General features: G+C 46.9%; 1 protein-coding gene across 7 annotated transcripts in view; it reads left to right on the top strand.

The window, feature by feature from the left end:
* LOC118704822 (Snf2 related CREBBP activator protein) overlaps nt 1–19962 on the top strand; it is a 37861-nt gene extending 17899 nt beyond the window's left edge. For 4 of the 7 annotated variants that reach the window (XM_036412774.2, XM_036412771.2, XM_036412772.2 and 1 more), the window contains exons 19-34: nt 474–643; nt 1005–1270; nt 1476–1769; nt 2323–2487; nt 3004–3189; nt 3404–3670; nt 4247–5718; nt 9779–10041; nt 10180–10382; nt 12085–12254; nt 12403–12599; nt 12694–12808; nt 13017–13136; nt 16407–16601; nt 16738–16821; nt 16917–19962. In XM_036412774.2, coding sequence (XP_036268667.1) covers nt 474–643; nt 1005–1270; nt 1476–1769; nt 2323–2487; nt 3004–3189; nt 3404–3670; nt 4247–5718; nt 9779–10041; nt 10180–10382; nt 12085–12254; nt 12403–12599; nt 12694–12808; nt 13017–13136; nt 16407–16601; nt 16738–16821; nt 16917–19568 — 6819 coding nt within the window. In that variant the 3' untranslated portion in view covers nt 19569–19962. Of the gene's footprint in view, nt 1–473; nt 644–1004; nt 1271–1472; nt 1770–2322; nt 2488–3003; nt 3190–3403; nt 3671–4246; nt 5719–9778; nt 10042–10179; nt 10383–12084; nt 12255–12402; nt 12600–12693; nt 12809–13016; nt 13137–16406; nt 16602–16737; nt 16822–16916 lie in introns of all 7 variants that reach the window. The other 3 variants (XM_036412775.2, XM_045572436.1, XM_036412776.2) reach the window with 3 other exon arrangements.
* Nucleotide 19963: the final 1 nt, after the last annotated feature.

Here is a 19963-nt window from a genome sequence, read left to right as displayed (position 1 = left end):
AAATTTGTAATTCTATTTTTAATTTTTTGAGGAAACACCATACTGTTTTCCATAGTGACTGCCAACCCTGTTATTTTTCTCTTTTGTTTTTTAAATAATATCTAAATGGGTATAAGGTAGTATCCTGTGATTTTTGACTTGCATATCCCTAATGATAGTGATGAGCATTTTGTGCTTAGTATTTTGTGTTTTCTTTGGAGAAATGTCTATTAAAGGCCTTTGCTAATTTTTAAAATGGGTTGTTTGTGTTTTTGTTATTGAGTTGTAGGAGTTGTATGTTCTGGATATAACCCCTTATGAGATGTGATTTGCAAATATTTTGTACCATTCTGTGGATTGCCTATTCATTCTATTGAAAGTGTCTTTTGATGGAGTTCATTTTATCAATTCTTTTTGGTTATTGTCTGTGCTTTTGGTGTCTTATCTAAGAAATTATGGCCACATTGACCCCTTTGTGTTCCTTTTTGTGCCAGCGGATAGACATGGGTCGTTTTGATCTTATTGGCCTGGAGGGTCGAATTTCTAGATATGAGGCCGACACATTTCTACCCCGGCACCGCCTGTCCCGCCGGGTACTGCTAGAGGTGGCTACTGCTCCTGATCCCCCACCCCGGCCCAAGCCGGTCAAGATGAAGGTCAACAGGTACCAGGGCTGAAGAATTAAGGGGATGGATTCCTAGAAAAACTGAGTACAGCTGGCTGGGGGGATTAGGGTAGCAAGGAGAGATTCTGAGAGTAGGCTGGAATGTTTATATGGGACAGATGCAAAATACTGTGGCAGTATTAGGGGAGACAATAACTAGAGGGTCCTGGGAGGGGCCCTTGTGTTTGTCATTGATTCCCATCCCCTTCCCTCAGATAACCAAAAAGCACTCTTTATCTTTTGGGTCTTTATCCTTTTCCCCTTTTGCTTTTACAATCTTTGTCTTTTTACCTTGTCTTTCTATTTCCTTTTTTTCCTTACACCTTATTCTCCCTCTTCACCTCCTTGTTTTTCCTCATAGGATGTTGCAGCCAGTGCCCAAGCAAGAAGGCCGGACAGTGGTGGTAGTGAACAGCCCACGGACCCTCCTGGGTCCTGTCCCAGTCCGACCCCCTCCAGGCCCGGAGCTGTCAGCTCAGCCGACCCCTTGCCCAACCCCTCCACTGCTGCCAGCACCAGTGATGGTGTCAACCTCGCCTACCGGATCCCCACTTATTCCGGCCTCCAGGCCTCCAGCCCCTGTTCTATTGCCCCCGCTGCAGCCAAACAGTGGGCCTCTTCCCCAGGGTGAGTTACAAGAGAGCCAGAGTGTTGGGTTAGGGGCTACTTCAAGTAGATTGGTCAGAAGAATAAATAGAGAGTGAGAAGTTGGGTTACAGATGGGTGTGGTCTTTGTTGGGTTGGAAGGGAGTATGTATTTGTGGAGGCTGCTGGGAGCTGGCTAAGGCTCTCATCAGGGCATATTTGACAGATGTTTCCTTTGTGTTTTCAGTGTTACCTTCTCCCCTAGGGGTCCTGAGTGGAACCTCACGGCCTCCCACACCAACCCTGTCCCTGAAGCCAGCCCCACCTGCCCCTGTTCGCCTGAGTCCTGCCCCACCCCCAGGCTCTTCCAGCCTGTTGAAGCCCCTGACAGTGCCACCAGGCTATACCTTCCCTTCTGCCACTGCCACTGCCACCACTACTTCTACCACCACAGCTACTGCTCCTACCACGGCAGTACCAGCTCCTACTCCTGCACCACAGCGCCTCATCCTGTCTCCTGATATGCAAGCTCGCCTGCCCTGTAAGTTCCTAGGGCTCTGAGGGCGAGGGACTTGAGATGGGAGGAAGGCTTATATGCCCCAGAGCTGGAGAAGAAAAGCTCAGGAGTATGAGAGAGTATCAAATTCTAGTTAGCTAACATGTATAGGGTATTTTGCCAGATGTTGGTAACTCATAATCAAGAGCCCTCAGGAAGTTCACAATTTAGTTGGGGAGATGACATGTAAGCCTCATGGTAGAAAGTCATGTGAGGTAAAAGGGCAACATAGAGGAGGGGGGGTTTTGAGTGGTTAATTAGCTCAGTATGGTGGCAGGCCTTTGCAGCAGTCACTAACTGGTGGTCTGTGAGGTCCAAAAGGTTGGCAACTGCTGCTTTAGAGGATATAAAGGAAATGGTTAAGCAAATGAGTGGAATTGGAAGGAGTAGCGTGTCAAGTTCAGATTAATTGAAGGCTTAGCTTGTTGAAACATGAGAAATTGAGGGGAAGAGTTAGAGGAACTGAGACTTGTACCTCATGAGGGTCTGCAAAGTGGCATTGAGCCCTATGTTCATTAAGCCCCTTCTTTGTTTATAGCAGGTGAAGTGGTCAGCATCGGCCAGTTGGCCTCACTGGCACAGCGCCCAGTGGCTAGTACAGGGGGAAGCAAACCTCTCACCTTCCAAATCCAGGGCAACAAGCTGACTTTGACTGGTGCCCAGGTGCGCCAGCTTGCCGTGGGGCAACCCCGCCCGCTGCAAAGTAGGTAAAACCCACCCCCTGTCCTGCCTTTTTCCTCTTCTTTCTTATCCTCTTGTTTTTTTTATGGCTCTTTGAAAATGTCAGCCTGTGTGTTTCTTTCCCTAGTATTTGGTGGGTGGGGCCAAAGAGAATGATTGGAAGAAGTTTTTTATAAAGATAAGGATGAGGTCATTTTATTTATTAAAATATATTTTTATTGAATTCAGAGGGGAAGTGAGAGGGAGAGAGAGAGAGATAGAAACATTAATAATGAGAGAGAATCATTGATCAGTTGCCTCCTGCCCACCACACATTGGGGATTCATTCTGCAATCTGGGCATGTGCCCTGACTGGGAATCGAACTGTGACCTCCTGGTTCATAGGTCCATGCTCAACCACTGAGCCGAGCTGGCTGGGCCGGATGAAGTCATTTTAGAGACATTATCTTCTCTCTATTCTCTTTCTCTCCTCTAGCCCTTGCCTCTTTGCCTCCATCCGGCTGATAGCTGCTTCTCTTTCTCTCTTCCCTTAACCCAGGGAATGTGGTGCACCTGGTGTCAGCAGGGGGGCAGCACCACCTCATCAGTCAGCCTGCCCATGTGGCCCTGATCCAGGCCGTGGCCCCGACCCCTGGCCCCACCCCTGTCTCTGTGCTGCCTTCTTCGACCCCCAGCACCACCCCTGCCCCCACTGGCCTCAGCCTTTCGCTTGCTGCTAACCAGGGTGAGGCTCCTGGCCTTCCTACTTAGCTCTTGCAGGCCTTGGTCCTTCCAGGCATGTCCTGGGCTACTGTCTGTCCAGCCTTCCCTCAGTATTGTTTTCCCTTGCTGGTGTCTCCAATATCTGTCTGCTTCCCTCTCCTGCCCCTGGACTTCTTCCATCTTTTGGGTCTCTTGTTTCTTTTCTACCTTTCCCTCAATGTAGCTTCCTCTTGCAGTGCCACCAACCATGGTGAATAATACAGGCGTGGTGAAGATTGTAGTAAGACAGGCCCCTCGGGATGGACTGACTCCGGTTCCTCCGTTGGCCCCAGCACCCCGGCCTCCGAGCTCTGGGATTCCAGCTGTGTTGACTCCACGGCCCACATTAACCCCTGGCCGGCTACCCACACCTACTTTGGGTGTTGCCCGGGCTCCCATACCTACATCCACTCTGGTGAGGCCCCTTCTCAAGCTGGTCCAGAGTCCTTCGCCTGAAGTCAATGGTGAGTCAACGTGGCTAAGGCCAGAAATGTTTACGAGGATTGGAGATGGAATGGCCCCAAGGGTTTTTTTTCTTTCTTTTTTAAATACATTTTTATTGATTTTAGAGAGGGAGAGAGAGAGAAACATCAATGATGAGAGACTCATTGATTGGCTGCCTCCTGCATGCCCTCTGTTGGGGATCGAGCCCATAGCCTGGGCATGTGCCCTGACCAGGAATTGAACCGTGACCTCCTGGTTTATAGGTCGACACTCAACCACTGAGCCACCCTAGCCGGGTGCCCTAAGGTGTTTCTGTGACAACAGATCACTTCATTATCCAGCATATTGATTTGCTGGGCAGTGGGCCCCAAACTTGGGCTGCCGACCCCTTGCTTAATTCCAACATACATTTATTGGACTCTTGGAGGGAAAGGATATGTTAAGTTGCCAGATTCCTTGATTCTTTGATCTCATGGTGTGGGAATGAAGGTTTTCTGGGAAACAGTTGAAACTTGCAAGTAAGGGAAGGGATGGGACAGGATAATAGCAGGAGCAAGAAAAGAATTTTGGGCCTAACTCATCTTCTGTCTCCACAGCTTCAGCAACCGGAACTGCTCCCTTGACCATCTCTTCTTCCCTTCCTGTGCCATCTTCACTCCCTGGGCCAGCATCTTCCCCAATGCCAGTTCCCAACTCCTCTCCCCTTGCTAGTCCTGTGTCCTCTACAGTCTCCGTTCCAGTGTCATCTTCACTCCCTATCTCTATCTCCACCACGCTTCCTGCCCCAGCCTCAGCTCCACTCACCATCCCAATCTCAGCTTCCTTACCTGTTTCGGCTTCAGGCCCAACTGTGTTGACCACTGTGACTCCAACAATGACATCTGTTGTCTCAGCGGCTCCTGGACTTCCCTCTTTGGCACCAGCTGGGACTTCCCCATCAGCATCAGCCTTGACTTTAGGTTTGGCCACAACTTCGTCCCTGTCCCCATCTCAGGCACCTGGTCACCCTCTGTTGTTGGCTCCAGCCTCTTCACATGTCCCAGGGTTGAATTCAGCTGTGGCTCCAGCATGTTCACCTGTCCTGGTGCCAGCTTCTGCTCTGGCTAATTCTTTTCCGGCAGCACCAAATCCAGCTCCAGCACAGGCTTCCCTTCTGGCTCCAACACCTGCATCTCAGGCTCTAGCCACCTCTATGGCTCCCATGGCGGCTCCACAGACAGCAATCCTGGCTCCTTCAGCTCCTTCCCTGACTTCTCTTCCAGTCCTGGCTCCATCACAGACTTCAGTTCCAGTACTGGCTACATCACCTACTCCAGGAACTCCTATAGCCTCAGCTTCTTCACTGGTGCCAGTCCCAACTCCTGTGTTGGCTCCGACATCAACTCAAACTATGGTACCAGCCCCGAATCCGTCACCTCTCCCAAGCCCGGCTTCTACACAGACACTGGCCTTAGCCCCAGCTTTAGCATCCACTCTTGGCGGCTCGTCTCCATCTCAGACACTATCTTTGGGAACAGGGAATCCCCAGAAGCCCTTTCCAGCTCAGACATTATCATTGACTCCAGCATCATCCCTAGTACCAGCTCCAGCCCAGACACTGTCTTTGGCACCAGGACCACCACTGGGTCCAACTCAGACGCTTTCCCTGGCTCCAGCACCCTCTCTGGCTCCTGCTTCTTCGATGGGCCTGTCTCCAGCTCACACTTTGACTTTGGCTCCGGTATCATCATCTGCTTCAATCCTGGCCCCAGCTTCAGTGCAAACACTGACCTTGAGTCCTGCCCAAGTTCCAGTGCCCACCTTGGGCCCAGCCACAGCTCAGACTCTGGCACTGGCCCCAGCCTCAGCACAGGTCCCAGTTTCCCAGGCATCCTCCCTTGTGGTTTCTGTACCTGGGGCTGCTCCCTTGCCCATCACCATGGTATCCCGGCTGCCTGTTTCCAAGGATGAGCCTGAGACACTGACATTGCGCTCTGGTCCCCCCAGCCCTCCCTCCACTGCTACCTCGTTCAGTGGTCCCAGGCCTCGACGCCAGCCCCCACCACCACCTCGTTCCCCTTTCTATCTGGTAAGTTTTACTGCCTCAAAAGAGAGGGAATGGGAGTTGAGTTTCTTTGGAATGTTGACAGAATGGATGGAACAGAATAATGTCACTTTTATCTTGGTAAATTACAAAGTCTAGTTTTGTGGACCTGAGACTTCAGTGCCATTGGACAAGTCCTTTTCCCTGAGCTTATATTATTTTCTGTAAAATGGGAATAATCATGTTCTACTTTTTCTTATAGGGATAATTGAGGACCTAATGTGCTTTTAAAACTATTCACTGATACGTTGAAAGCCTTATTGTTATCACTGGTCTCTTCTTGCTTACTCTTTTGAGTTAGTGTTGGCATTTAATTGCCTCATTTTACAGATGAAGAGACTAGCCTGTTAAATGATGTTGTAAATGTTACACAGCTTGTGAGAACAGAGATGTGCTGACTCCATTGCTTTCTCCTCTTCCCCACAAGAGGCAGTCCTCAGAGACAGACTTACTTTCTTCAGTTGCTGAAACTATTACCATCATCAAGTATTTGAACTTATAAGGGAGGGATGACACCATGGAATACAGTTCCCCAAAGATCATCATCCGACTTTGATGGCCATTTCTTAGTTTTTTTTTTACCTCCATGGTGATTAAGTGGCAATAAAAGAACTCTGGCCCTGTCTGGGTGGCTCAGTTAAAATGTCACCAAAAAGTTGTGGGTTTGATTCCCAGTCAGGGCACATACCGGTTGTGGGTTCAGTCCCTGGTCAAGGCACATATAAGAGGCAACCAATCAATGTTTTTCTCTCCCTCTCCATTACTCTTTCTCTTAAACATCAATAAAAACATATCCTTGGGTGATGATTTTAAAAAAAATAGAACTGTTCTCTATGTTTCCTATCCCTTCCTTAGCTTTCTGTTAGCCATTGTTTTTCCATCATGTAAATAATTCCGTACATGTAAGTTAAACTTACAACTCAGATTCAAGTAAATAATCCAGGAACAAATTTCAAGATCTAGTGAATCTCCCCAGGCCTTCTTATCTTTTACTCATTCTATTACAGAGCTGCTGCTTATTCTTTGCCCCAGCCTCAGTCTCCCACCCAGTCTCAGTGCGACTAACTCCACCTTTTGTCTTTCTGGCACTACCAGATCGGTCTGGCTTGTTGGAAGTAAAAGAGAATCTAGATCTTACCCAAATGTGACAGCCCATGGTCTATGCTAAATTTCGGTTGCTGTGCAAGTAGATAGCAGCTTTTTGACACTATTTTTTCCTTAAACAGCTTGAAATATGCCACATAATCATACAGTTAATTCATTTAAAGTACACAAAATCAGTGGTTTTTATTATATTCACAGAGCTGTGCATCCATTACCACAATCTTACTTTGGAACATTTTTATGGTCTTAAAGAGAAATTTCACACCCTTAGCCATCATCCCCGAACTTCGCTATCTCTCCTAGCCTTCAGCAACTACTTATTTATTTTCTGTCTTTATAGATTTGTCTGTGAAGTCAGAAAATATACAGCCTTTTACGACTGGCTTCTTTAACTTGGCTTAATTAAGTTCCTGAGGTTCATTCATGTTAGAGCACATATCAGTACTTAATTTCTTTTTATTGTTAAATATTCCATTTTATGAATAGACCACATTTTCTATATTCATCAGTTGATAGGGACATTTGAATTATTTAACTTGTTGGCTGTTACGAATAATGCAGTTATGAAATAAGATCTTGTGTCTTTTCATGTTTTCCATTATGTTGGATGTATACCTAGGACTGGAATTGCTGGGCCATATGATAACTATGTTCAATTGTTTGAGGAACTGCCAAACTCTTTTCCAGTGTAGCTGTACCATTTTATATTCCCACCGACACCTGGTTCCAGGAGCTCCACATCTTTGACAACACTTGTTAGTTGTCTTTTTTATTACATTCTAGTGTGTATGAAGTAGAACCTAATGGTTTAGATTTGCATTTTTCTGATGGCTAATGATGTTGTGCATCTTTTAAGTGGTTGTTGACAATTTGTGTATCTATATATATATATATAAAAGCCAAGCATCAGAACGATTGGTTGCTATAATGCACACTGCAGCGGCCAACCAGGCCAATTGGGGCCCTGATTGCCCCGCCCCCAACCTCCCACAGGGCCGCCTTGTGTGCCATTGTCATCCTCCTCCCTCCCTTCCCCCTCAGCCAGCCTTAACCTTATCTGCCCCCATCAGGGAAGGCCACCTGGACCCCACCCATGCACAAATTTGTGTACCTGGCCTCTAGTCTTTTTTTTTTTTTTTTTTTTTTTTGTCTTTTTCTTTTTATATATATATATATCTTACTGATTTTTTACAGAGAGGAAGGGAGAGAGAGCCAGAAATGTCAATGAGAGAAACATCGACCATCGCCTCCTGCACACCTGCTACCGGGGATGTGCCCGCAACCAATATACATGCCCTTGACCAGAATCAACCTGGGACCTTTCAGTCCACAGACCGACGCTCTACCACTGAGCCAAACCGGTTTCGGCATAGTCTTTGAAGAAATGTCTCTATGATCCTTTGCCCTTTTTAATTGGGTTATTTATTCTTACTGAGTTGTAAGAGTCCTTTATATATTCTATATACAAGCCCCTTTCAGATTTTCAAATCTTTCCTCTTTTGCTACTATTTGAGAACTCACCTGGATTGATTTTTCACTGTACTAGGGATGCTTTCTCACTTAGATCACAAGGAGCCAAGAGGTTAAGCTTGATGTAGCCATCAAAAAGGGAGATTTGGGCCCTGGCTGGTGTGGTTCAATTGGTTGGAGCATTGTCCCATGCACCAAAAGGTTGCAGGTTCGATTCCTGGTTTGGGCCCATACCCAGGTTGTGGGTTTGATCCCTGGTTGGGGTGTGTATGGAAGGCATTAGATGTTTCTCTCCTCTCCCTCCCCCCTTTTCTCTCTCTATAAAATCAGTGAAAATAAAATCCTTTTTTAGTGAGGATTAAAAAAAAACAAAACCTGATGTTTTTCAGGACCATTTCTAGGATCCCTTCTATTAACAGATTTATTGACAGCCTACTTTGTGTCAGATACTGAGCTAGGTAGTGGGTGATTATAGTTAAGATCAGATAGGGTCCATGATATATGGGCCTTAAATTTAGTGGGTAGAAGGCATTAATCAAAGATATCCCCTTCCCTTTTTTACAAAGTAAAATTGCAAGTGTAAGTGCTTAAAAACATACATATATATGTATAGAGAGAGGTGGTTTTATAACCTGTGAAACTGGAAACAAGATATGGGAAAGGACTGAGTCAAAGTCATACAGATATCCTATCTGCCAGGCATTCCCCTTTTCTCTCTTAGAGTGATGTTATCTAAATACCTGGTTATGTTCCCATCCCTGTTCATTCTAGTCTGGCCCTTGGTAGAAACCTGTTGTGGATTTAATTAGTCTTTCTGTGTCCTGGTCAGTGATTTGAGGAAGGCTTTTAATACTTGTTTTTTTATATACTGCTGCAAGAAGATAAATTAATTGAATGTTTTAGAGTTAAATGTTATATAGGAAAATTTCCACAAACCATCTATTTTATAAGATTTTTGGAATGCAGATCTTAAATTTGAATATTCAGGCATTCTGCTTTGGTGGCATACAAGGAAAGATCAGGGGTTTTTCTTTTTTTTTGTTTTTTTTTTTAATATGTTTTATTGATTTTTAACAGAGAGGAAGAGAGAGAGAGAGAGAGCTAGAAATGTTGATGAGAAAGAAACATCGGCCAGCTGCCTCTTGCACACCCCCTACAGGGGATGTGCCCGCAACCAATGTATATGCCCTTGACTGGAATCGAACCTGGGACCTTTTAGTCCGCAGACTGATGCTCTACCACTGAGCCAAACCGGCTTCAGCAGGAAAGATCAGTTTTGCAGAGAATTTATTTCACTTAAAAATTGTGAAAGGAGTAATTGATGACTTGGAAAATTAAAAGCATAATGTACTTTAAAATCTTATGGTTCACATAGATTATGTTTAATTGTGGGAGGAACTGTCAGGTTTTCTGTAAGGACACTGATTACTTATTCTGTGTTTTGGGGGGTTTTTTTCTCTCTCATCTCCAGGACTCTCTAGAGGAAAAGCGAAAACGACAGCGGTCTGAACGCCTGGAACGGATTTTCCAACTTAGTGAGGCTCATGGGGCCCTGGCACCTGTGTATGGGACTGAAGTCCTGGATTTCTGTACCTTGCCCCAACCTGTTGCCAGCCCCATCGGCCCTTGTTCTCGCCCCAGCCACCCCACCTTTTGGACTTATACTGAGGCTGCCCGCCGGGCTGTACTGTTTCCTCAGCAACGCCTAGACCAGCTGTCTGAAATCATTGAGAGGTTGGCAGGACTAAGTGCTCATGGGAAGAGGGTCTTGGGGCTTCTGAGTGGATGTAGTGTTTAGGGATGTTGAAGGTGCTATCTCTTGGGACTCTACAGAGTTTCATCTTTTATACTGCTTGCCTCTTCCTTTTGCAGGTTCATCTTTGTCATGCCTCCTGTGGAGGCACCTCCCCCTTCCCTGCATGCCTGCCACCCACCTCCTTGGCTGGCCCCACGTCAGGCAGCCTTCCAGGAGCAATTGGCCTGTGAGCTCTGGCCCCGGGCTCGTCCTTTGCACCGTATTGTGTGTAACATGCGCACCCAGTTCCCTGACTTGAGGCTTATCCAGTACGATTGCGGTGAGTTCATTGATCAATGAGGGTTCCTTGACCTCTTTTACTCTTTTCAGGGATGTTGTATATTAGGCCTTGGTAGATTTCATTAAACATTAGACAGTTTTTTTAGGTTATGCTTATGGGAAAGATAGAGAATTGTAGACATATGATGAATTCTCCTCATTCATGAATTTGACTTTGGTGAAAGTTGAAAATGTATATTAACTCATTTATTTGTTCAGTGATTATTTTGTGAACATCTGTTTTGCTAATCATTTGGGGTTACAAGTGATGAACAATATAGCACAGCATGGAGTTTTCAGATTTATGCTGCACAGTAAATAGTAAATTTTGTTTTGTGAAAAGACAAGAATTCTTACCTTTTGGTTAGAGTACTTTCTTATTTTATTTTATATTTTTATTGATTTTTTACAGAGAGGAAGAGAAAGGGATAGAGTTAGAAACATCGATGAGAGAGAATCATCGATCAGCTGCCTCCTGCACCACCCCCACTGGGGATGTGCCCGCAACCTGGGTTCATGCCCTTGACTGGAATCGAACCCGCGACCTTTCAGTCCGCAGGCCAACGCTCTATCCACTGAGCCAAACCGGTTTCAGCTGCCATCCTTAATTTTTATCTTTTTATTCTCATGCTTGTTTCTTCTTGGTCATAAGATAACTCCAGGGAGCACACCAAATGCTCTGAGTAGGAAGCCAGGGGTTGAGATAAAAGACTTCTAGCAAATCTTCTTTCCTGGGAAAGAAAGCTCTCCCAGTTGACTTTGCTTCATAATTAATTAGCTCAAATTGGGCCATATGCCCATCCCTGGAGCAATCACTGTCAAAAGGTAATGACAAAAAGGAACTCTGGCTTGCTGAAACCTGTTGGGGGGGTGTGCAGGAGGCAGCTGGTTGATGTTTCTCTCTCAACGATGTTTCTATCTCTCTATCCCTCTCCCTTCCTCTCTGTAAAAAATCAACAAAATATAGTTAACAACAAAAAAAAAGGAACTCTGGCTTATTTAGGATCACTCATGAGTTGTCTTCTGGGTTGGGTTGAGGCTTGCCTTGCCAGATGTCCACAGTGTTACTCAGGTTCTGTTAACCAAGAATGTCTTTTTGTCACAATCCTGCGCAGATATTTCTATAATAACGTGTTTGGAGATTTTGTAAATGTTTTATAAGAAAGTCAGCAGAATTTTTATTACTATACACAATATATATTTTAGTAAAAACCATTTGAAATTATTTAGAATAGATGAATTCAAATCTTAAAGTGTTTCAGATTGACTTACTAGAAATATTTCAGGAGTTAATTCCATGTTTGATGGGACGTTGATCCTAAGATAACGTAGGATCTTGCCTTAATGGTTCTGATCTCGGTGACCGGGATTTGTTGATAATTTATTCTGTGAATCTGTCCTTGATTCAGCTGATATAACTCATTGTAGTACTTAAAAATTTCTTACTCAAATACTACTGCAGATTATTTCCCACTCTCTCCTCCAGGGTGTATATTACCCTACTCCTAGTAAGACTATAGAAGTTAAATCCAAGACAAAAGCAGACTGAAGAGGAGAAACCTTAGGGAAAGAAAATAGGTTAATTCAGATTTTTTGGTATCCTGTGCTAATTGAAATCCTGGCCTAAAATTTTGGTTACCATCCAACTACAGCCTTCATTGTTATTTATACCTAGCTCCCCGCACCCCTTCATATCTCTTCAGGAAAGTTGCAAACGTTAGCAGTGCTGTTGCGACAGCTCAAGGTGGGGGGCCACCGAGTACTCATATTCACCCAGATGACTCGGATGCTGGATGTACTGGAGCAGTTTCTAACCTACCACGGTCACCTCTACTTGCGTCTGGATGGGTCTACTAGAGTTGAACAAAGACAGGTAATCCAGGCATTGCAGCCCTAAGAGACACCTCAGCTTCTGTCTCCTTTTTCCAGAGCTTGGGGTCCAAGAAGGAGCCCACTAAACCTTGGGTCTTTTTGGGGGGCATTTCTCCTAATGTTTCTTTTTTTTCCCCCTTTTCCTCTAGGCCTTGATGGAACGATTCAATGCAGACAAGCGTATATTCTGCTTCATCCTTTCAACTCGGAGTGGGGGCGTGGGCGTGAACCTGACGGGAGCAGACACTGTTGTTTTTTATGACAGCGACTGGAATCCCACCATGGATGCTCAGGCCCAGGATCGCTGTCACCGAATTGGCCAGACCCGAGATGTTCACATCTATAGGTATTGCCTAATCTCCCCTACCTTGCTTCCCCCTTGCTAGAATGATTTTATTGATGTATTTGGCTGTTTACCCATGGCTTTCATCAACCCCTAGGCTTATCAGTGAACGGACAGTGGAGGAGAACATCCTAAAAAAGGCAAATCAGAAGAGAATGTTGGGAGACATGGCCATTGAGGGAGGCAACTTTACCACAGCATATTTTAAACAGGTACTACTCTCTTCCAGCCTATGGAGAATAGAACTGCTTTGCCTGTAAGCATTACTCCTGCTTATGAAAGAGGATGCTCTGACCTTTACAGACATGCATCTTCAACCAGTGGCCTGATACTTCTAAGAACCGTCATCAGTTTCATAGTTGTAGGCCTGGGACCAGCATTCCATTGACTCGGACGTTTTTTCTTCTGTTCTTTCTAAAGCAGACCATTCGAGAGCTGTTTGATATGCCCCTGGAGGAGTCATCTGGCTCCTCTATACCCTCTGCCTCTGAAGAGGAGGAAGAAACTGTGGCCAGCAAGCAGACCCACATCCTGGAGCAGGTGAAAAAAGTGGGCGGTCCCCAGAGGAGAACTAATGGTTATAGTGTGTGTTGTCTTTGGATCTATTGAGTTTGTCCAGAGGGAAAGAACTATTTCTGCTACTTCTCAAATTATAGTTGGCCTTTGATAGTTGTGAATAGATTGTTTTCTCTGGTTTTATAGAAAAAAAGACAGGATTTAGTTTTTATTTCTAACTTTTATTTCTAAGTTAAAAAAGCAGCAGTGCTTTTTTTAAAAACACACACATATATATACATATTTATTTATTTAAATATGTTTTTATTTTTAGAGAGGGAGATGGGAGAGAGAAAGAGAAACATCGATGTGAGAGGGAAGCATTGATAGGATCAGCTGCCTCCTGCATGCACCCCAATCCAGCATCAAGCCTGAAACCTGGACGTGTGCCTGGACTAGGACCAAACCAGTGACCCTTCAGTGCATGGAATGACCAACAACTGAGCCACACTGGCCAGGGCCAGCAGTGCTTTTTAATAATAGTATTTGTTAAGCTTAGTCTGTTTAATCTTCTGAACCTTACTTTCCATTTTTCTAAAATGCTAATGACAAGGAAGAACTAAGGTTAAATGACATGTGGATTAAGAAGTGCTTTGTTGCCCTTCTGGTGTGGCTGTGGTTGAGTGTCAACCTATGAACCAGGAGGTCACAGTTTGATTCCCAGTCAGGGCACAGGTCCAGGTTGCACACTTGATCCCCAGTAGGGGGTGTGCAGGAGGCAGCCAAGCAATGAACCTCTGCATCATTGATGTTTCTGTCTTTCTCTCCTCCCTTCCTCTCTGAAATCAGTAAAAATATATTTATTTTTTAAAAAGAAGTGTTTTACCTTAGCCGGTTTGGCTCAGTGGATAGAACATCGGCCTGCAGATCAAAGGGTCCCAGGTTTGATTCTGGTCAAGGGCACATGCCTGAGTTGCGGGCTCAGTCCAACAATGCAGGAGGCAGGCAGTCAATGATTCCCTCTCATCATTGATGTTTCTCTCTTCCTTTCTCTTCCTCTCTGAAAGTAATAAAAATATATTTTTTAAAAATAAAATAAAAATATAAAAGAAGTGTTTTATACATGGGTAGAATTCATTTTCCAAACATTGTTGCATAATAAAATCACTTGGGAAGCTTTTAAAAGGATTGATTCCTGGACCTCATCTAAAAATCTAAATCATTTTAGGAGGTGAAGTCTGATCATATGTATTTTTTCAGAGCTCTTCAGAAGTAAATATGTTTAGGAACTACAGATGTAAAGTGTCATGGAAATGTTTTTCTCTACCTGGTGCCTTCTCATGGTTGACCATACTCTAGGCTAGTTCCTTCAGTGACTTGGGTATAAGCTCCCATCATATCTCAAGGGAAAAATTAGATGTGGTTAATCTATTGCCATGAAACATCTCAGTATAAAAAGATAATTTTGTTTTTAAAACTTTCTGCCTTTAAAAATTTTTTTTTCATTGTTGGAAGCATTACATATGTCCCCTTTTCTCTCCATTGACCTCTTGTTGCCCACTCCCTCCACCACCACCACCCCCCAGGCTTTTACTACATATAGTCTGTCCATGGGTTATTCATAACTATATATGTGTGTGTGTGTGTGTGTGTATATATATATATATATAACTATGCAGCTTTTATGACCAAATGACGGGTTGCTATGACGTGCACTGACCATCCAGGGACAGACGCCCAGCACAGGAACTTCCCCCTGGTGGTCAGTGTGCTCACTTCCAGCTTTTCAAGGCCCTTCCCCTGATTGGCCCAGATTGGGGATAGGGCCAGCCAGCCAACTTCCTAAGCCCTCTTTCCCCTAGCTGGCCTCAATTGTTGGCCAGGCCAAGGGACCCCACCCGTGCACAAATTCGTGCACTGGTGCTCTAGTATGCGTGTAAGTTCTTTGGTTGATCTCTTCTCTTCCCCACCCCCCTACCACCGTTCCATCCTATGTGTACAACTGCATTGCTTTGGTAACTTGGGGCCTAGATGAGAGTTGAGTTCTGTTACCTATATACCGTGTTTCCCTGAAAATAAGACATCCTCCGAAAATAAGACCTACTTACAGGTTTTCTTCTGAGTGAAATATAAGGAATCCCCTGAAAATAAGCCCCCCCCCAGGCTACATAAGAGAGATTTGGTCCACTGACTCTGAAAGAAATGGAGTCACAAGAAATTCACCAGGAAATTCAGGAATTGGTTTGTTATGATGATGTTCCAGAAGATGATGACATGATTGTCATTGAATAAATGAGTAAATTCTTGATACTGTAGGATTCACAGTTTGTCTGGTTTGTGTTGACAACTACATACAGGTAATAAATTTCCTTTATTTTCATTTAACAATAAGTGTGTACCGTATTCTTCTTCATGGAAAAATAAGACATCCCCTGAAAATAAGACCTAGCGCATCTTTGGGAGCAAAAATTAATATAAGACATCCTCTGAAAATAAGACCTAGTGCATGGAAAGATAAGACATCCCTTGAAAATAAGACCTAGCCTAACTTTGGGAGAAAAACAATATAAGACACTGTCTTATTTTTGGGGAAACAGGGTGTGTGTGTATGTATGTGTGTGTGTGTGTGTGTATGTATATATATAAAAGCCCAGTGACCAGAACATTAGAATTACCAGAATGAACCATGGCTATGATGTGTACTGTGGCAGCCAACCAGCCTGATCCAACCAGCCCCAGTTGGCTCCCACCTCCACCCTGATTGGGGGTGGGGCTGGCCAGCCAACCACCTGCAGTCCCTCCCCCTGGCCAGCCCCAGGCAAGCCGGCCAGACCCCACCCATGCACAAATTTGTGTACCACACCTCTAGTAATGTTATAAACCTGGTTTGGTATAAATGTTTTTTTGTTGTTTTAAATCTGGGCTGTGATCCAGACAACATTTAATTTATTCCAGAATCTACCATGTAGAATGAAGAACCAATTTAGTCCAGTCCTTACAATAATGGTATCACTTTTATAGCACTTAATAAATTGTAAACATATGGTATGTTTAAATACAGAAAATGCCTCTGGTTAAGCAGGCCACGTGCTTTGGTCTCATTTTACAGATGAGAAAACTGCTCCTTAGAATTTAACTAGCTTGTCTATGAAAAAAAGGCAAAGACAAAACCATGACTGGGACCCAGGGTTTTTGAGCCCAGTGCTTTTTTGTTTCCTTATTTTGTTGTAAACTTGGCCTCAAATTTTTGCCAGAATCAAATCACAGGATGTAGTTTTTTAATTCTCATGGATTTTCTTCCACACGCCCTTGCAGGCATTATGTCGGGCAGAAGATGAAGAGGATATCCGTGCAGCCACCCAAGCCAAGGCTGAACAGGTTGCTGAGCTTGCAGAATTCAATGAGAATGATAGTTTTCCTGCTGGTGAGGGAGAGGAGGCTGGTCGGCCTGGGGCTGAGGATGAGGAAATGTCCCGAGCTGAGCAGGAAATTGCTGCCCTTGTCGAACAGGTCAGTGTTGGACCCACTAGTTCTCAACTCCTTCTGGACTCTGACCCTCTTTCTTTCCCTGGTAAAAATAATCACAGCTAGATGGGTGGGCCAGGACACCGGTCCCTCTGTTCATTACCACTCTTCCTCCCCACAGCTGACCCCTATTGAGCGCTACGCTATGAAATTTCTGGAAGCTTCATTGGAGGAGGTGAGCCGAGAGGAGCTCAAGCAGGCAGAAGTGAGTAGTTCTAGGAGGTGGGAGGCTACTGTTTTCTACCCACTACCACCTTGAGTGCCTCTCTCTGACCACCCTGTGGGGTCTGTTGTTGGTAGGAGCAAGTGGAAGCTGCCCGCAAGGACCTGGACCAAGCCAAGGAGGAGGTGTTCCGCCTACCCCAAGAGGAGGAGGAGGGACCAGGGGCTGGGGATGAGGTTTCCTGTGGGACTGGTGGAGGCAGCCACCGGCGCAGTAAGAAGGTCAAGGCCCCTGAAAGGCCAGGGACTCGAGTCAGTGAGCGTCTTCGTGGAGCCCGGGCTGAGACTCAAGGGGCAAACCACACTCCTGTCGTATCCACTCATCATACCCGCAGCACTTCCACACCCCCCCGCTGTAGCCCTGCCAGGGAGCGAGTTCCCAGGCCAGTGCCTAAGCCTCGACCCACTCCTCCAGCGTCAGCTGCTGCAGTTCCCATCCCAGTCCCTGCCCCAATTCCCATTTCAGCTCCAAATCCATTAACCATGCTTCCTGACCCTATCTTGCCTTCTCCCCCACTTCCTCCGCAGATTCCTCCCCCTTGTACTTCTGTCAGCACACCTCCTCCTGCCTATACCCCTCCACCAGCTCATACCCCACCTCCAGCTCAAACCTCTGTCTTAACTCCTACCTCCCCTCTCTCGATTAGTCGACCTTCTGTGCCCATCTTTCCCCCAGTCACCAACCTCCCCTTGGACTTGGGGCCTGAGGCAGAGCTGTGTACACAAACATTGGCATCTAGTGAGTCCCTGGAGCTGGTTGATGTGGCCCCCTCTGAGACTTCCCCGCCTACTCATGTGCCCCCTAAGGATCTGTTACCAGATGCTGTTGAGATCCTGCCTGTGACAGAAAAGAACCTTTCTCTCACCTCTTCACCTAGCCCAATCCTGGAGACTGGCAGTTTCCCCAATGGTCAAGAGCAGGAGGGACCAGAGCCTGCTGAGGGGACCATCCTCACAGTGCTGCCTGATGGTGAGGAGGTGCCCACGTGTCCGAGTGAGAACAGTGGTGTGGCGCTCCCACCTTCCGCAGTATCTGATGAGCAACTTCAGTTGCCATTGGAGGCTGACAAGAACTCAGAAGAGCTCGTGGAAGCCCAGACCCCAACATCCAGCCCACAGAAGCTGCAGGAACTTGCTTCAGCTGAGGTTACAGCTCCATCAACCTCATCTTCAGCCACCTCCTCACCTGAGGGTTCTTCACCTGCCCGGCCCCCTCGACGTCGCACCAGTGCCGATGTAGAAATTAGGGGCCAAGGGGCTGGTCGGCCGGGGCAGCCTCCAGGCCCCAAAGTTCTTCGCAAGTTGCCAGGACGGCTAGTGACTGTGGTAGAGGAAAAGGAACTGGTGAGGCGACGGCGACAGCAGCGGGGCACTGCCAGCGTTCTAGTGCCTGGGGTCTCGGAGACTGGTGCCAGCCCAGGAAGCCCATCTGCTCGCAACATGTTGGGGCCAGAATCCTCACCACCTACCAGTGGGCCCTGTGAAGCTGCTCCCCCATCCATACTGCCCACCCCAACCCAGCAGCCCTTCATAGCTCGCCGTCACGTTGAGCTGGGGGTGACTGGAGAGGGCAGTCCAGAGAATGGAGAAGGGGCACTGCTTGCCATCACCTCTCCTGCCATGAAACGTCGGAGGGGGAGGCCTCCCAAGAAGAACAGGTCTCCCGCAGATGCTGGACGAGGGGTGGATGAGGCCCCTTCGTCCACCTCCAAGGGAAAAACCAACGGGGCTGACCAGGTCCCTGGGGCTGACCCCCTTACTGTTGCAGAGCCGGTTTTGGGACCCCAGCTTATTTCTGGGCCCCAGCCTCTTGGACCCCAGCCCACTCATAGACCCGAGCCCATCCTATCACCTGTGGAGAAAAGAAGGCGTGGGCGGCCCCCTAAGGCACGTGACTTACCCATTCCTGGGACCATTTCCTCTCCAGGGGATGGCAGCTTAGAGAGCAGGACACAGCCGCTCCCAATGCCACCACTTCCACCACTCCTAGCCTGTCCCATTGCTACTGTCGCCAACACTGTCACCACTCTCACCATTTCAACATCCCCACCTAAGAGGAAGCGAGGCCGGCCTCCCAAGAATCCGCCATCGCCACGGCCCAGCCAGGTCCCTGTTTTGGACCGTGACACGTCTTCTGTCCTGGAGAGCTGTGGACTGGGGAGGCGGCAGCAACCCCAGGGCCAGGGGGAGAGTGAGGGTAGTTCTTCTGATGAGGATGGAAGCCGCCCCCTTACCCGCCTGGCCCGCTTGCGCCTTGAAGCAGAGGGGATTCGGGGACGAAAAAGTGAAGGGTCCATGGTGGTGGCTGTAATTCAGGATGACTTGGATTTGGCAGATGGACCAGGCGGGTTAGAATTGGCACCTCCCGTGGTGTCGGCTCCAAAACTGCGCTCCACCCGGCTACGTCCAGGTTCTCTAGTTCCCCCACTAGAGACTGAGAAGGTGCCTCGCAAACGGGCAGGTGTCCCAGTTGGCAGAGGTCCTGGGCAGGCAAAGCGGAGCTGCCTGCAGACCCCAAGTCCCTTGGGGCCTGAAGGTTCAGTAGAAGAGTCTGAGGCTGAAGCCTCAGGTGAAGAGGAGGAAGGGGATGGGACCCCACGCCGCAGGTCTGGCTCCCACCGCCTTGGGGTGACAACCAACCAAGGGGACCAGCGCATCCTACGCAGCAGTGCCCCACCCCACCCAGCTGGCCCCACTGTTAGTCACAGAGGCCGAAAGGCCAAGACGTGAGTGGGCTGCCCCTCCACCTAGGCTTTCCACCGTGGCCCCTCCCTCCACAACCAGGCCTGACTCTGTTAACCACTACTTGAAGTCTCGAGGGGGAAAGCCTCCAGGGAGACAGGGGCCTTCTCCCTTCTTTCCACCAAAGTAGGGGGTAGGAACCTGGTTGTCACGGAAATGGGGCACTTCACATATTCCCTTCCCTTTCACCCCACATGGCTGGGCAGTGTTAAGGGTGGCAAGATAGTCTCTGTCCCCACCCCCTTGTACTTGATTCCCCAGCAGTCTTTCACAGTCCTCCACCCTTAAGGAAAGGGGGAAGGACTTCTCTACAATAAGGTTTTTTTTTTTTTCTTTTCTTTTTTTTAAGAAGAAAAAATAATAAACTTAGTTTCTGTATGAGC

The sequence above is a fragment of the Pipistrellus kuhlii genome, unplaced genomic scaffold, assembly GCF_014108245.1.
Source record: "Pipistrellus kuhlii isolate mPipKuh1 unplaced genomic scaffold, mPipKuh1.p scaffold_m20_p_48, whole genome shotgun sequence".
Taxonomy (NCBI): Eukaryota; Metazoa; Chordata; class Mammalia; order Chiroptera; family Vespertilionidae; genus Pipistrellus; species Pipistrellus kuhlii.
This window is presented reverse-complemented; position numbering and strand designations above follow the sequence as displayed.